The 19,278-nt window shown below is 33.3% G+C and overlaps 1 protein-coding gene across 2 annotated transcripts in view; it reads right to left on the bottom strand.

The window, feature by feature from the left end:
* Positions 1 to 19,278, bottom strand: part of LOC134536927 (limbic system-associated membrane protein-like) — a 1,114,650-nt gene that overhangs the window by 146,854 nt on the left and 948,518 nt on the right. The window contains exon 1 of one of the 2 annotated variants that reach the window (XM_063377042.1): positions 6,882 to 7,169. The exons of the other annotated variant lie outside the window; for it this stretch is intronic. Within the exon in view, the coding sequence (XP_063233112.1) occupies positions 6,882 to 6,972 (91 nt within the window). The 5' untranslated portion in view covers positions 6,973 to 7,169. Of the gene's footprint in view, positions 1 to 6,881; positions 7,170 to 19,278 lie in introns of those variants that run through there. 2 annotated transcript variants of the gene reach the window in all.

Below are 19,278 nucleotides of genomic sequence, written 5' to 3' on the forward strand. Positions count from 1 at the left end.
TGTCGAAACTAATAATAAAAACTTCATTACGGCCAAAATGGGCGATGCGTAAAGACAGTATTCGTTGCACATAGCCGTCGAGAAAGACGAAAATATGAATAGAATTATAGTTATTGATCAAAATAAAGGAATTTTCTGAAACGTAAAACTAATTGTTTTGAATATAAAATAAATAAAATTATTGAATACTTTAGTTAAGTAGTAAATATAAATAAAGAGTTATTTCCATACATTTAATTTTTACATGTAGGTATTTGTTTATCCGCCATCTTAATGAAATGTTCATTATTATTTTTTTACTTGGGGACATATGTCGTTTTTAACAGTTGATAAAAGAATGCAAACTATAACAAAGAAGCCAAGAGCTAAAGAATTTTTAAGTTATAGCACACCTTAAAATACTTTTGTAATAAATATCGTAAAACGTTATCACGAGAAGTTCGGCAAGCAACCTTTTACCACTCTTAAAATATTAAACGGGTTTATTTGTTTTAATCACAGAACATCGAATAAATTTTATAAAACATTAATGACTTATAAATTATTCATGCAACTCAAAGGAAACTAAGATAATCCTTTGTGCTTATCAACAAAATATATCTATGCACGTAAGGAGACTATGAGTTCAATAAATTTACGGAGCTCTATGTTTTCTAGCGAAGACAATAAGAAACCGTAAATAACGTAATTACAAATCTTTTAAAGGAAATTCTATTTTTTTTCTATTTAAAATATTATTTCGATAAAACGTTTTTTTAACTCAACTATTGATACTCTTATGTATTTTATTTTCAAATCATATAAAGATTATAATTTCATAAATGTATTGTTTTTAATCTGACAAATTAAAAAAAAAGTAAAATCGTTCGGATGGAAGTGGGCGTACATTACTGTATGTGTGTTTGAAGGGGAAAAGAGGAAACGACTTAAGTAAAATTGCAAATATTAAAGTGATGCACAAATTATAAGTAAGATGACCCTTGTCGCTGAACAGTGGCAAGTCATTAGGTGCACACCTAGGTTTCAGTGCTGAGGCATGCCTTATGAAATCTACGAAATAATTATTTTTCAAGGGAGGGAACCATTGACAAGAGAGAGCTCCAGCAGGGCACATTAAGACCCTCCCCCGGACATTTATGGGGAAAAAAACTGTTTCAAACAAAATTTTAAGCCAAACTGGAACTTAAATTTAAACGAAGGTGTTTATAATTTAACTTAAGAAATCATTATTTTTTTTCCCCGATAAGTTATACTCGGGTCAGATTTATAAATTCTTTATTTCAAATTCCGGTGGCATTGCGTAATCACACGTGGCAATGAACACTTAAGGGCCCCGCCTACCTGGGCACACATACGGTGTGCAGAGCTTCAGGAAAAACAACGCGATTTCAAAACTACTTAAGATATCCGAGTGGGGCCTATTTACGAATAGCATTTAAAAGTTCGCTGAGGACCGAAAAGTACTTTTAATTTCGGATTAAGTTTTAAAACTGTATTTTTAGAAGCGTTAAAATACCTAAAACGCGTGTTTTCAGAGTAATTTTTAGGCATAAAACAATCAGTACAGATCCTTGAAAGCACTTAAGGGGCTTGCATAACACCTTTATATTCATTTCTCCGCAATATAATGTTACGATCACCGCTCAAATTTCACAGTTATCCTGTGACGACGAGACGAATGCGCGCCAGTTCAGAGACTTGCGCTTGGAGGCTATACCGCGCTAGAAGCACCAGCGAGCGTCGCGCTTATCATCCCGCCTCACTAACACACATACACCCCTGACGAGGCGGGCCCCTTAACAAGTGTTTCTGATACGAAGTCATGAGTTGATATTCCGAACCAACCAGCAGTTTAGTTTAGGCACTAATGCAGTTTTAATATTCCTTTTTTCCCATTAGTGCCCATACTTAAGCAGGAAATCAGACAGCAACAGAAGTGTAAACACGGGTGCGGGGCGCCGATAGTCGCGGGTCCCTGGGTGTTGTCCAGCCGGCCCTATCCTGCAGCCGCCCTTGAAGGGCTGCAACCTAGAAGCGTAGAGCTGCGTTACCACACTAACTTCAATAGGTTAACTAAAGGAGAACAATACTAACCTAAAACGCATTTTACAAATACCCAAAAAATATTTTTGACGACCTTAAAAACACAAATATAATTTAAAACTGTAACAATATTTTTTTTAAATCAAGACGAATAAGTATCAAATGTATGGGTGAAATATTTTCCAAGTAAAATACCATTTATAACATTAATCATAATCTTTGTGGATTAACTTAAATTTTTAAATCCATTTCGCTTAGAAAAATCTTCTCATTCACAACCTGTGGGTTATAATAACAAATTATAATTAAAGAAATGTATTATTTTAAAAAAAGTTATTTAAACGGACCAAAAATGTATAAAATAATTCTTCCTAGCCCCGTAAAGATTTACAGCCCCATACAGATACCAAACCCATACAGATCGTCCTAAAACTTTGAATGTTGTTTTTTAACGCCTATGAACTAACTTGTAAGTCTTAAAAAGAATAACTTGGGGCGCATGCGATCAATAGCAGTAAGGAGTGTAGGCAGTTGCTGTCGTTGAGAAAAAAATCGCTCAACAGTTCATATCATTTTCAGTGCAACACAGTTGTTAGTAAACTATTCATGCATTAATTACCAATTGCATGCGCCCCACAATCTGTGTGGGTTTTGGACGCTGTATGAGGTTATGAATCTTTACAGGGCTAGGATGAATTATTTTATACTTTTTAGTCCGTTTCAAACACTTTGTTTTATTGAAATATTAGTTTTATTTAATTATTAATTTCTGCTTTTAAGTATATGGGTGTTTGAAATTTTATAATTTATTTAATTTAGTATTTAGTACATATTAAGTATCTGATTTTATTTCCAGCACCATAAAGATTGTAATGAAAATTTTGTGATTATGAATTTTAAGTACCTATAAAAATACTAGAATTTGCAATAGAACATAGTAAGGCGACAAGCCATGACGATCACACCAAACGACAGTGCTGGTCAAATTCAATGCAATGCTATCTATTGACGAAGTTCTAAACTATACTGTTATTAGCGCCGTTAGTTGACTAGTCGCCGTGTGCTTTGATAAGCGGACAGGTCTCGCCAAGAAGGATAGGAATTTCCTGGTCTTTCTATATGACCGTGTGGCGGATATTATTTATGCGTGTTATAGGCACCGTTTGCGAGTACTGCGTTTTGCTTCCCGCAACACTGTACTGTTGTGCACATAGCCTACTGCCACGAATACGTGGGCTTTGCTAAACCAAATCAAACAAAATTGTAACGAACAGACAAAAAAAATAAAAATAAATGGAGGGAGCTAATATTGCATGGCCATCCAGTTCTGAGCTATGTTCAAAGTTGCAATTCTCTAGTTCATTGGGAAGTTAATTTAAAATTGATTGTAAAATTGGCCCCGAACAGAAAAATTAACAAAAAGCGAATGAAAAAAAAACTTCTAAAATGAGTAACTACACATTTCTGCAGTGTTGTGACGTTTGATAACTTAATTTTTTATGACAGAAGTGTGTGCTCTTCCCAGTTTATACTACCAGGTTGTACAAGAAATTAATCAATTTTTGTGTAAACATAATTTCACACTTACCTACAGACAAAAAATTATATGTTACATCGCCGCTGTGCTGATTCTCGAGATCAATAGGGGAAAATAAATCAATGATTCCGAACTTGCCTGTGCGACCGTAGCGTTTTAACAATAACTTACTTAAAATGCATTTTTATTTCTCTCAATATTTTCTGTCATTAGAAGCGCTACTGAGTTAACTCGACGTCGGGATAGCTCGATGAATGTAACTTTAAATTTAAGAATAACCCCCGATACATGGCTGACTCCTTTCACTCATTTGGAAACGCAGCTCATATACGGGTTGCATTTTTATAGTTTGGAATTCCGTTTAGTATGCCATCTTTAACATAGACGATGACTTAACCTCTTATTCTAAAGCTACTGAACTGCGTGAAGCAATGTGTTGATAATCAATGGGATTGATACCCTTTGTTTTGAATACTCTGTCAGTTTTAACATTAAACTAATAATATACATACATGCACTGGTCGTGGCAAGGAAGCTTACGTACCCCAAACAAGCTCTAATAAGAAGATTAGTGATAACGAATAAAATTTAAATAATGTCTTACGCAGTATTACGATGTAAAATTAGTGTTTTGTAATTCGCCAAAGAATTCTCAAACAGAAACAGAAACTTAGACAATAAGTGTTTGGAAATATTTTTGAATATTATTTAAGGTGGCTTTAATTTTTTAATTAAAAAAGAAATAAATAGAGAAATAAATTTATTATTATTATTGCGTGTTTTAATAGCCATAACACAATCAGTAAAAATAAGTTAATTCCCTATATTTATTATGATGTAATTACTAACGTCATGCCTTTAATGCAATCAGACCTATCAAAGAAGGTTAACAAACCAAATCTGATCTATATCCCACAGTGTACAGCGAGCGCCACATCTGCCCATGATTAAGTCGTGATTTGGACCCAAAACCCCTCACACCGATTTTGACCCTTCAACCAATTCCGCCACGAAGGACGGTAAAGGTGCAGTTTTAAGCATTTAATGAGAGGAATATTCTGGAAGAATCGAAATTGTTGCGTTCGTAACATGTAATTACCCAGTGAACAGTTTACATGTGTGGTGGTACCTATGTCGCTGAAAGCAACCGGAAACTAAAGCTCCGTCTGGGCCGAAGATATGCAGCTATCTTTTGCCAATAGTGCTTTCTCTCTGGTTATTTTCCATTCGACTATCTGAGGGTGTAAATACTTGAAAAGAGAAATCATCACCGGGATATCTTACATTCTAGAAGTCATAGCGGAATACTTAAAAAAATCTAAACTACACAGATAATATATAAATATTAAAACGCATATACATAGGCTCAAACTTGATATTGTTGGAACTTATGAGGTCATGAGGAAAAAAAATTGATTTTTCATTCGGTAAATGCGAAATAATCAACACCAAAAAATATAAACAAATTAAATACAGGAAGGAATTAAAATACATACACATATAACAAATTTGGTTTTTATTCATCAGCCCTGCGACATGCATTATTTTTTATAAATAAACACAAAATCTCTGAAGAAGAATAAATTTTTTACAATAAATAAAATATTTTAAGGACACACATTTAAATTTATCGAAGGATTAATTTCTTACGCAGGAAACTAAATAGAAATATATATTGTGAGCGATAATTGTACAAGCTATAAAAATATTTTAGAATATATTTTGGTGAAGATCTGTAAGATATGTATTCTATTTATAGTAAAAAAATACTTTGAAGACATTAAAATTTATATAGCCGTGGATAATGTCTAGTGATAACGGTAAGTGCCATTAGATTTTATTTATAATAGAGAGGAAACATTCGCATAAACACAGAAATTTAATATTCGTAATACGTATTAATTGATTTAAATATAAAAATGGATAAAAATTATTATTAGAAAACTGCGGGAAAAAGACAGAAGAAGTGTTGACCTGAGTTTAATAGATAAGTGATCATATTCAAAAAGAAAAAAATTTCATCTTCAGATGAAAATAAATAACAACAAAATCTGGGTATAAAACTACAAATGGCTACTAAAATATTAGTTTTAAGAGGTAATTGGAAAATTGGATGTCCAAGAACTGAGTAAAACAAGTATTAAAACAAGCGAAAGAAATAAAATATATTGCATTAAACGTAATTTGTCACCAAAAAAGTTCATTTTTAAATTTAAAATCAAGAATCGTTTATTGGAATGGAAATATTAAAATTTTGTCTATAACTTAGGTTCGTAATTCTCAAAATAAAACGTAGAGCAGATCTACGGAATGAAGGCAGAATGAAAGAACGTTTAAAGAATCTGTCGTAGGTTATAGAAAATAATTTAAAATGATAATACAAATATAATATTAGCATTTAAATGAGCAACAAACTAATTCATTTTTTTATGGAGCTTTTTAAAAATAACTCTCTAAAAATAAATACATTTAATTATCGAAGCAGCTTTCAAGCCGCTATTTAATATTTTCTTCAGGATTTAAGAGACCGGTGGCGCAGTCACTGATTTTACTTAAGATGATCAAGGTAGGATTATATATTGTCGTAGTTGACACCCCCTGTGTCACACCACCACAAGTTAGACACCCGTCTGGGAACAGCCTTCTTCAAATTATTATTTTGCGCGCTGCTCCAATAAACGAGTGCCCCAAAATTCTTAAGTAAATTATTCAAAGACCTTTTGGAAAAGGAAGAGAACAGAGTAATAGTATTTAAAACAAAAAAAAACGTAATTACTTGCAATGCCAACAATGTTAATGGGACTACTTGCGCATGAACATGGCAGGCAATTTAATTGAAAACAAAATCTCAAAAAGATTACAATAATGCCTATAACCTTTTGCCCTATAGTGCTACAGAGGCTTTTAATAGAGCCACGTTTTAGTATATACCAATAAATAAATACTGTAATAAAATCAAACATTGATGACAAGCAGCTCCAAATATATATATATATATATATATATATATATATGTATATAAATAATTAATTACAATTCTTTTTAAACAAAAGTTAATAAAAATAAATGTCACTCTAAAATGTCTTAATTACACCCGGGTGATTTTTAATTTACGACGCTTCGCGGCAAGCATGATACGAAGTTCGTTAAAAATGGGTACCACGATGGAACATACACTCGAAGTTGTGGTCAGGGTCTTTTGGCAGAAGTTATTTTTCGGATTATTCACTCTTATTTTGGCAAAGTCTAAATCAACGCCCCGGGGTTACAGGGACAAAAGTTCGGAGCCGGAATCACTTACTTGGATGAACGATGTACGTCGAATCACACCCCGGACCTCCTGGCCCGGAGTTTAGCGGGCTGTAATTTAGCAGAGGTGTTAAATACTTCATATTAACTCGGCATTCAACGGAAAATGTAGCGTGAACTCTTCTTCTTCTTGGCAGCACCCGTGACAACGTAAGTATTTCCCAATGCTCAATACACGTCAGCTGATTTTATTTAAAAAGTATTCGCGAGTCCGCGCCGGCCCAATACCACAAGCCATCATCGCGCTCGTTACGCCCGAAGCACACACGCGTCACACGGCGATCAGCTGACGACTCACGCACAGCTCATTCTGTCCTTCCTTGACGTATTTCCCCCACCACCTTATAGTCTTGGAACAGTCCATTTGCATGCTCACAGCGGGGAAGCGTCGCACACAGTATATTAATTAAAAGTCCAAAACGTTATTATTAAATATTAAGAAACTAAACCATTAACGTAAAAAAATAACATAATATAAAAACATATTTAAAAATAAGATTAACAAAACTTATAACAAACAAATACTTTCTTTTAAAAAAGGAAAGGGGCAAATATTAAAACTAAAATTACGTAACAGCCATAATTCAAAATTACTTAAAATAAATATAAAATCAAGTGGCCATGCCACATATGGCCACAATATGAAAATAAACCAATTAAGACAAGTCATAGAACGTGGTTGAAGAAAACAGAAATAATATTGACGAATAAGTTATTATTAATTAATCGATAATTCAAGCTTTGATAACTGAATTAAAAAAACTTATAAAGATAGAATAAAAACAGTATAAAGTTTTTTACAAAATAATAAAATAATATTTTTTGAACATTATTTAATAAATAAAATACAATTATCTATGAAATTATTATTCTGGCGTGAAGTTATGCACAGTTTCGAAACACACTTCATTGGTATTCCGTGAAGATAGATAAAAAACTTCGAAGGGTTTGGTTACAGAAACACTGCTATAGTTTTGGTGGGTAAATAAAATCAAATATTTAATGCATTTGAGTTTATTTGTAAGGGAACACCGTTTGAAATTTATAAAAAAAATATATCGACAGGCTGAATATTATTTTTTTAAGGTGTTCATAATTTGCGAACATAACAGGTTCAGGAAAAGTACAAGTAAGGAAATTTAGAGATTGGTAAAGAGTGGAATGCTGAAGAAAATTATAAATAGCATATTTAGGAAGAATATTCCAACTATGTAGAAAGAAACGTGCAGAATACCTGTAGGAGGCACGTAGAGATGCAGAACACTGATAAGATTATTTGAAAAATTCAGACAAATGAATCAAAACTTTTATGTTTGCCTGTGATGTACTAAAATTATATTCAGGGAAAATAACTGTATATTGGAAACATAGTTAACTTTTGTTGAGTTATATTTTTCTCTTCCCGTAATAGTTCATTGAAGGTGTTAAAACCCACTGTTAAATAAAACACTATCGCCGATGGAAAAAAAAAAAAAAAAAAAACATTAAGCTTATTCGTATCGTTTGCTGTTTTCGTGACCTGGTGGAGTGTTGTAGAGCAAAGGATGAGAACGGAGCCAGGGAAATGTCGGCCGCTTTAAATTGCTTTTTCAAGCAATGAGGCAAATACTTCCCAAGCGGTGATTACAAAACGCCTTTTTTTTATCCTACTGCCTCGTGCAAAACAACTTGTTTATTTTGCCACCCGTCTCCCAACCATTTTTGTGCAAAATTCGCTCACGTCATTACTATGTTAAACCATCATCTCGAATTAGCCATTAATGTATTACTAAACAACATTTACTTTACTGAGAAAACGATATGGCTGTCCAGTTTTCTAACGTGGTTTCACACGCCGTGTTCAAATATTTTAATTTTATATTCATTACTATTATTGGATGGTTTTTCCTGTGTATTAATCAGTATAGAACTCTTGAAAAATATGTTACGTCTCACATTTTCTGGACAGTTATTTCCAAATGATATATTTTATGATAAAATATTATGGCAAATGTACATAATTAGAATCATTTGCGCGATCTATTTTGATACGAAAAATATATTTGATAATTTTCTGGTGACAATTTGTTTAACAACACATGCTTTTAAATACGGAAGGTTTAGTTAGTTGAGGTACTTGTTTGTCACTAACGCAAGGAAGAAAAACGTCCAACTAAAATGTTTAATTATTTTGAAAGCAGATATGAAACTTAATAATTTTCATTCACAATCAACAATGAAATAATAACTATTCCTATAGCATAATATATTCATTCACTTTAAACAACAAATATAAAAATAAAATTCGTGTCAACAAATAATGTGCAAAGGTTTTTTCGCTACATTTTTATTACAAAATCTAATGTCCGGACTAAAAACGTAAAGTATCTGTCGCATATGAAATCCATAGCCTGCCGTCAACCCACGGCATTTACAAAATAATTTTCAATCGCGCGAGGGCAAATATGTTTGGTGTGAAATCGCACAACGTCATGAATTACAATTGGAATTTCATATTACGTTCGAAACGTTTTTACTACCGAAAATGAGATCGAAATTGTGTTTAATATTGCATGCAGCTGCACTTTACAGCGTTCAAACCCACGAAGAGTATATTTACCGCCACTGAACTCGAATAATCTCGCGTTCATTAGCAAGCTAAACACAAAGCATAAAATATTCATTGGGAAATGTACCGGCTGGGCAACGTAAGTAGCACGAAATTAGTATAAATGAATTGAATAAATTAAAACACGTATAAAACATGAAAGCGGTGTTACGAGTCACGAGAATTATTCCAGGAAAGCACAATGTGAACAATGAAACAACACATAATTATGTTGCGCAGCAGCTGAAGATAGAAACGTTTGATGTTTAGGACCATTTTTTAAACTACCCACAACTTAAAACAATTTGTGAACGAGTCTTTTGGTACTCGCCAGTGATGTGTAACGAGCAAACTCATTTGTTATCATGTTCCAAATACACTTATAATGAAAACTGGGACATGAAATTTAACGTATTATTCTTTAAAATAATGCCGAGGGTGATAACTATACGAAAATTGTGTTTTCAACTACATTTCTGAACACAAATCACACGTTGTTTCCAGACCCGCCACTAGAATTCGCTGTTGGAGCAGCTACGTTGACTATCGAATTATGTATTAAATTCTAAGAGCGAAACTTTAAAACTATAAAGTGAAACGAAAAAGTTTGAAACAATACCAAACCCCGGCTTTGGTTATTATTGTTTTGAAGGAATTTTGTTAAAATACTGCTCATAGTGTTAAGATGACTAAAAATTTACAACTATACAGTTTCCAATCGTCTTTGTGAACTTCGGTGCATGTCATCCACTACAGCTGGCAGCACCGTGGTTACACACTTCCGTTCCATGCGACTTCCGTTCTATTCATAAAATTTCTCCTTCCAAATGCCGTGCACCGGATATTTGAGATGTTTACACATAATTTATTCGAGGCCAAAATTATTTAAACATAACAACATATAAATTTTTTTTTAACAGAAACGGCATAAAATACAGATGCACAAAACAGCTTAAATAAGAGACATTGAAGGACTTAGCCATGGCCTCTTGTAAGAAGTTACGACAGCTTTTGTCTGGAGCGATTTCGTGGAACCGTGATAACACCAAAATCAGGATATCTGCAAAGTGTTATTTTATTAAATTACTAATTGCACAACATAATATTTGTTAATCTTCTCTTTATAAAAATACTTTTATCCACATTATTTCTATGACTTAGATTTTGCACAGGTCAGTAATAATTTTTCAGATTTTGTGTTTATTTCCTAAAGGCATTTAATCCTACCATCTGAAACAAAAGAGATGTAATATGAAACTCATTATCATTTCCAAATAAATCACATCAGCATACGATTTTATGAAAGAAATGTCTGTAAAGGAAAATTTAAAATCCTTTAAGCGCTATAAACCCCACTTTTTGTGTAATGTTATTAATGATTTTATAGATGCATTATAGACCTTAAAAGTGTAACCATTACAAAAAGTTTTCCTTGAATAAAAACACGCCTGCCCACCATGAGCGGTGCGAGAGAAACTTGACAGCTAGAGGGGTAAAACATTTGTAGGGAAAACAAACAATCAAAACATGTATAATCAATCAAATGACCTACTACTACTACGTCGGCTAATCAACAAAACTGGATAACATATTTTGACCCGTATGCGTTCAACAAATATTTTGGTGTTACGGTAAATAAAATGTACGTAGAAACCCAAGTATATGCTCAACAAATAACATCTGAAATGTCCAAAAATCGCAAAATAATCTCTGATCTATTATGATTCAGTTTGAACTCATATTAGAAATTTAAAATCGCTAACAATGTCATTGCTCCATTGCCAGGAATCGGTTTCGACGAAGAAAAAAAGCAGTTTTTGCAAGCTAATTATTTTCATTGTAGTTTATTCATCGCTTACTAACCAGTGCTGCATGAAATTCTGCTACTGCTATCTGTGTTACAGGCCTTAAATAAATTTTACTTAAAAATATTCAATACACTATCCAAACGATAAAACAAAACAATAAAGAACAAAATTTCGCAATTGTAACACACATGTGTTACCAGCTGTAAAAAACGTCAGCTTGAAAATACTCAATTAATACATTTGAACGATAAAAATAAGCGATAAAGTACACAAGTGTTCATAACTGTATCAAACATGATATCGAAAAACCTGCAAAGAATTTTACAATCGTGTAACTCTCTACTATTTTTTTTTCTTCTTCGCGCTTTGTCATTATTTTTTCAATGTACGCTCCATCAGTTAAATCCGTTCCCATCACTTACTTTCATTACACAGTTTTTTTTTTGCAATTGGAACATAAATATTTATACGTTTACATGAAAAAAACTGTATCAATACAAAATGTATTCGCAGTATTACTGGCTTCAGATTCTTACCCGGGGTATTTATGATTTGTGTTGTCCCAGTACCTAGTTAAGTTATTTGTGAACCGTTACCTGAAATACCAATTCGCAGGATATTAAATGCGCACGTAATAAACATAAAACAACAAAATAAGGTCCTGTTTTTTTGACCTTCTATTATCTTGTCCATTATTTTAAAATATTTGCTTTAATGAAATATCAATTAAAATATAAAAAATATATAAAATATGAAAATAGAATTTATGCGTCAATTTTCGTAAGAAATACTCAGTATTATCTCAAAACATGTATATAATTTATGCGAAAATAACATATCAATGTGTTATAGAAAGTTACAATATCTCTTTTTGAGTATTTAAAACTATTTTTTGGTAACTAGTTTCCAAATGAATCTTATTCAAGAATTCAGTAATTTTTTTCTGTGTATCCTGTGATCTCAGCTAATTGATCCACTGATAAACATTTTAAAATTTAAAGTCAAAATTAATTTAAACTTCTTCTAGGTAGTGGAAGCATTTGTTATTATATTGAAATGGTAAATTAAATCAATCAATGAGTGAGTTCCAAACATAACAATTTCTGGTACATTTTTTTTTAATTGTCTTGAACTGACCCGTTTTTTAAGTTGCAGTTTTGTTTCACAGTTACAACCTCACATAACTATGCGGGGCCTTAATTACGTTGCTGCGCAAATCATTTAATATTTTTAAAAGTTAATGGAAAAATAAAAAAAAATATATACCTAATAAATAAAAATAAATAAAAATATATACTAGTTTGTTTAATTTATGGTATATTTTCCGGTGTTTGTTTATTACTGTAAAATGTAGGAAAAAAAATAACATTCAGTATTCACATTGGATGATAACTTTGTAAAAAAAATTGCTAGGTAATACGAAACAAGGATAAACGGAAGCTTAAAAAAATTTGTGTAAAAATTTGGAAAAGTAAAAAATTACTTCAATGAATTTTTTTGCCGAAAATAATTGATAACTTAGTAAAAACCCATCTTAACTGAAAATCTATTCTATATCAGAAAGTTAACTCATGTGAATTGGTATAACGTAGTATAATTTTTTAACTATATGTTTGATTAAAGAAACATTGGATTTTTTGGAAATGGAAACTTAATGACTGTGCTTAAGCTTGTTACTTAATATTTTTTTGAGTTTTATATCTTTAATATTATGACATTTAAAACATAAAAATAGGTACTTATTTAAGTATGTAAGAGTATTTGCGAAATGAAATTGTACGTATGAGTCGGTAAAACGGTCGTTTAAAAATAAATCTTAAACTCGTATGATAAATATAATATTTCAGTTTATAAGCTTAAAAATGTATTTTAAAACCAATCATCCCAAACCAAATTCATGCAATTTTACTCATTCATAAAAACTTAAATGCAATACTTAAATATTTTTCTTTCTAAGAAGTATGAATGGCGTGATAAGTTAGCCATAAACTACTTCTTGAAAATTAATGAGTTTTAGCTATAGATAGATATAAAATGTCTAAGGATGCGCCTACCAGATATTTTGTTAATATTGATAATTTGGTGGAGAATTACAATTTTCCTCAAAATATGGCCAATTATGTGGAGACAGAATATTTAGTATAAATTATCTCCTCCAGCTTGGTTTCATATCTTTCCTTTCTAAATGAAACTATGGAGATGCAGTTTTTTCAGGGAACATTCGTTTCTGATATAGGTATTCGAATAATTTTATACTAATACATACTTTAAATAATTTCTTAACATTTTTGACACTATAATGCGTAAGCAGTGAAAAAATTTATTTATAAATACAACATGTTGTTTGAAAATATGTTCCAGACTGCAGCAATTGGGAGAAAAAGTTTGATTATTACTCTTTGGCGACTACGATTGATATTTACAACAGTTGACAAGCGTGCAATGCAGCAAGTGAGCAATGCTGGGTTCAAAGCGTATTGTCAGGCAGAACTTAGGCACGCACGATCAATGACGCCGCAGTAACAGTGCATCAGAAAGAGCAAAATAGGGAATATTGCCTTCTTGTTGCGCGTAGATGAGCGCTAGCATTACCCCATAACTACATTCTTGAAAATTTTCTCCCTAAATTTATTGAGAACACCGGGTTCAAAAAGCAATGGATATATTCATATAATTACATGCAGTGGGTTTACTTACTGTCGCAAAAATCGTTTCGTAGAATTAAGAAAACCTTCGAAAATTGTATAGTTATACAGAGAAAAAATTTTTCTTCCACCTTTGTTCATGTTTACCCTGTTTCAAAGAGAACACACAGCTTGGAAGTTTGAACTGAGAGAAGTTACGTCGAAAAATCAGTTGTTGGAACAACTAAGAACACTTCGCTGAAAAGTCCGTGGATTAACCGCAATTTACCACAGTGCATTTAAAAATTTACACTTAATACCAACTATAATGGAATCTTCCTTACATTCAAGGATAATGATTTTTATTGCAGTTAACTCAAAGCATCTACAAAATATTAATACAGCTGTTAGTCCACATCGTACACACGCTTCTTTCTTAGCGTTTTTAACATGGGACATAAACTTCGATTATCATATATGGATTTTTTTTATGAGTAAACATCTTAGCTCTTGGTATGCGGCATTTGGTAGGAGTAATTTAGTAAAAGTAGAATGGAAGTTGATGAACGGAAATGTGTCACAAAAATGGCAGATACGCGTGTAGCAAAATAAACACATATATAGCCACTTTCTTAAACATTAGGGGATAAACCAAAAGTATTGATGTACCAAATGAAACCTTATGATGGTGCTACTACCTGCGAGTATTCTTAGTGAACTAAAATTGCCATAGTAAACAACAATCACAAGTTAAAAAATTCTTAAGAAAACTGGCATTGCAATGATTTTAATACACGTTCCCCTTATAAATTCTCATTAAGCTTACAAGCATAGCGGAACAGCGCGCTTGGTAGCCTCAAGGGGCGGGGATAAAATTTTTCCACTGATTTTTTAAAAATTTATTTTAATATTGTTTTAATAATATGATATATTAATATTGAATAAGCTCAACAATGTAAAGGCTTGTTTGTAGGAATTATTTAAAGGCTGATTTAAGAATTTCTGTCGTTTAAGCATTATTTTTTTCAGCAGATCATGTTATATGTAATTAGATTTACAAACATTAACCTGAATTCAAGTTTATTCTACTACTGGTAGGGGATTAAATTAATTTGGTGATTGGCAAGTTCGGCAAAGAAAACCCTTTTTATTTCTTAGTACACGATTGATCTGTGTATAAGCGTTATATAAGAAATTCTAACTTTCCACGAAAAAGAGTTAAATTATATTTTTGAATGAAGATAGGTGTGCTGGTTCTCCTACCTTGAAAAAATAAGTAACATACTTGGAATCACAATTTTAGTAGCCTATCTAAATTGACTAATTACATAAGGGCTTGAGCCCTAAATAGTTTTGAGAATTCTGGTGTCTAAAGTAATTTCCTAGTTTGGAAACTATTCCAAGAAAAAATATTATCGGTATGTTTGAAATCTAAAATTCTTTGATCTTTCAACAAACCGTAACTTCACAAACTGTTCAAATAAATTATACAGAATTTTAAATGTGGTTAACTTATCCTAACGAACTGTCAAAATATTTTACACTGTTTTAAACGTACAAAAACTAACCAACCATTCATTTTAAGTGTAAGTTATATAATCATTTGATTATCAAAATACCACATTTTCAGAATAATAACTTTAATTTATAAAAAAAGAAAACAGAAAAATTTATTTAATTTGCATGATTTATGACTATAAATGAACAGTGTGAAATTTACGGAGTTTGATTTCAGCTTCTATGTGGAATTTTCAAAAACCAAAATGTTAATTATTAAGGTTATATTTTTTCGAATTCGGCTTACAAATACACGTAAGATTACACATTTATGTAAAACACGAAGTTGTTTGCGCATAGTTCATTTGCCAATCCTCCGACATTTTCATTTCTAACGTAAAATTATTAAAACTTAACCTTAATCCATGTACGATTTCAGTATCAACGTAAATATCATAGAAAGACGTATGTTAGATTCGCAAAACATGGCACATACACAAAATATTCAACTTGAATCGTAAAGAATACCATGATTTTCAAAATCTTTCTGCAGCAAACAATACATCGTTCAAAGAAGAGAGCAAAGTTTTTTATGTCTTCACGTGTTAGTGTAGTCTACGGCCATTGCTTAGAAATAAGCAAACATAGGCCCCTTTCGTGTTGCCATGAATATGCTTGTAAAACAATAGAACGATGGCCTGGCTTGGTAGATTTTGACAGTTTTTAATGTTTTTTCAGGTCTTTTAACTTAAAAATTTAAACTTTTCGGAATTTTCCCGTCGGTTACGGGATGAGATCTACCTACTGTCAAGATTTCCAGCTCCTAGCTCGTCTGGTGGGTTAGAATTTGTATAGATGAGTGAGTGAGTGATTCGCACATCGGTGTGTGTGTGTGTAGGTGTGTATACATACAAACGTGTACAGAAATGTAAACAAAATGTTGAAAATAAAAAAAATAGCTTGAAACGTTATAGTGATTTCATTAACACATTATATTAATGCCTTAAAATTGCAATACCCAATTGAGTCAACATAATTGAGATAATATTAAAAAAAGGGAAGGTTGAACAACTCCGTAGTACAAAATGTAGGTTTTGTTTATGGAAGCGAAGTTAAACACACCACGATATTATTTCAGAGGTTGACTCACAATGTCAGCACTACTCCCAACCAGGCCAGTTGTATTGTATCTTCTGACAAATCAGAAACCATTGGGTTGGCTGCCGTGTTTGTAATGCATCGTAGAGATGGAGGGTAGTGGTTCTGGATCCCATTTAAATATAGTGACCCCGAAGCCCATCTGTTCCGCGTTCGTGCATCTTTGAGTGTTTGTTTCTTCCGCTGCTGTATAAATTATGGGTGATAAATAAAACGAAAATTCGTTATTTAATCATAACGTTATTAAAAATTTTCCGGTAAATATTTTTTGCCAAGTAACTATGCACTCACATGTCTAAGTGATCGTTTCTTAAGTGAAATGTACACTCGATTTATAAACGAAACATTTAAATTGTCTACAGTCGTGAAAAAAAAAAAACCATGAAATCTCGCAAAACGTTTTTTTTAATTACGACCGCGAATTTGCACAAGCTTGCGACGAACATCGGATGTTTTTCGGGACTCGTGGATTAGCGAATCCTAGGCTTCGCCCGTAGAAACTTCCTCTGACTACGTACGCGACCTCTCGTCGCGCCGCGATAGATCGATATCTGCGCGCCGGTCGACCGCGCAGATGGCAGCAGGCCGCAAATCAGGCAGGCGGGTCCCGCGGGGACTCGCAGCTGTGGGACCAGGTGGTCCTCTCTGGGGCCCTGTGGTCCGCGGGTAGTGTGCAACATTTTAGCTCTCTGCTATTTATAATACTTGATAACAGTGTGATAAAATACATTGTGTATGTTTGTTGTTGTTTAGTGTATGTTGTTAAAAAAATTGAATTTAGAAAAAGTCATAGAGACGTGTTTAATCTTGGATGTTTCATACGGAGTCGTTTAAAGTTAATAATACGAAATAAAACCAAATAAAATGAATGCACACGACACCACGTTAATTACATACCAAATACAATATTTCTCACACTGAAAGCAAACCTGTTCTACAAAACAGTCCTAAGTATATTCTGATAGGTACGCAGAGGTAGATAGGTGTACAAACTTCACTAGTTGATAAAATATTCGCATTTTATAGAACCAAATTTCTAGATGCGAATCAGACAGGTACTTCCTGCGCCCGCGGATAGAATTCGCTGCTTGAATCGTAAACGTTGCTTGCCACTGTCACGCGTAGATATCAGCATGAAACAGACGGAAATTTTAAACTATTTGAAACGGCTCCGATATAAGCGAACACGGCTTGAAAAAATCCTAAACCCCCGATTTGGACCTAAGTTTTGACAAGGAAGTTTATTGAATTTCTACCTATCTTCTAAAAATTCACTAAACCATTAATTATATAACGTTTCCGGACACGTTAGAAGTTATAATTCTATGGCATTACTAGAATATTAACACGGATAATTTTAAAACACATATTATAGCACAAAGTATATGTTTGTATATTTTCTTACGCTCAAATGACTGAGATCAACCTGCAAACACTTCTTAAAAACAAACCTTAAATTAATTTATCTGATTAAGCATTGTGATATGATATTATTATATTATAATATAATTACAAATAGTCTTTTCTGTGAAGAGATTAGAACCATGTCTGTTAAAGTTAACGAGCGCGTGCTCTGCCACTGTCCTACAAAGCCTTTTGTGAATGAGGAAGGAGAATTTGTATTTTAATGAGTGAACTGCCAGTTTTCTTACGTCTATTATAACGTGAAATGCCTTTTTTTCATGACTATTTAACCAGTCAAATATATTTCAGTGTATTTCCACTATCATTAAGTTACATTTGGCACACTAACACATTTAGTAATTCCACCCGTATTTGACCGAATGTGACTATATACATGTTTATGTTGCTACACTTGGGTCCGATATCTTTACGACTTTGACACCATGGCTACAAATTTTCATCCATTTTACTTCCGTTCCTTTAACTGAAATATCCTACTCTTACTCAATACCGTTTACCGAGAGCTAAGATGTTTAGATATTAAAAAAAAAATAGGTGGTCGAGTTAGAAACTGAGCAAGAAAACTTGGTAAACCCCCAAAATGCGATGCTTTCGGAACGTCAGGAGCCCAGGATTCTGCTGGCCGCAGCCTCGGGCGTCGAACCCAGCTCATCGATGCGACGCCAACGTGACGTCATCGACCGCCGAAACGCGACCCCACCCGCGTCCACCAAACACTCACCCCCCCCCCCCCCCCAACCCTTTACCGATTGCCGAAACCCAGGCTTCCGCGCGCTCTTGTTTTCGGGACCGTCCCTCCATATTTTATTCAGCAGGGGCCGGGCCTCGAATTCCCAGACCCTGTACATCACGCAAACAAGCAATAATTAGTCCGTGAACTCTCCCGGGGGAGCGGGAAACACGAGTGCCGAGCGCACACACACGCGCGGATGCCCAAACACAGAGATAGCCAGACGAGCCAATAAGAGCGAGGGAGAAGAACCGCCTGTGGTGAAGGATGGAGTGAATTCACCCTGCCCCCCCGGGGGGTGGAAGGATTTATGTATCATATTGACACACCGCGGCCTGGTAACGAGCAAGTGGCGTGGAGATTTACGACGTGCCACGTAAGGAGTCCCTAATACATATATATTTTTTTTCTCTCCTTCCCCGGACACGTCTGTGGGACAGTTTTGTGTGATATATTGTGCGTTTTTGTTTTTCTCAAACAGGTCGTTAAAATTTACAAAATACATTTAGGGTCCTCCAAAAAAAAAAAGTATATCTCAGTACACGTGATAGAATTGAAAC

Source organism: Bacillus rossius, chromosome 1, assembly GCF_032445375.1.
Source record: "Bacillus rossius redtenbacheri isolate Brsri chromosome 1, Brsri_v3, whole genome shotgun sequence".
Lineage (NCBI taxonomy): Eukaryota > Metazoa > Arthropoda > Insecta > Phasmatodea > Bacillidae > Bacillus > Bacillus rossius.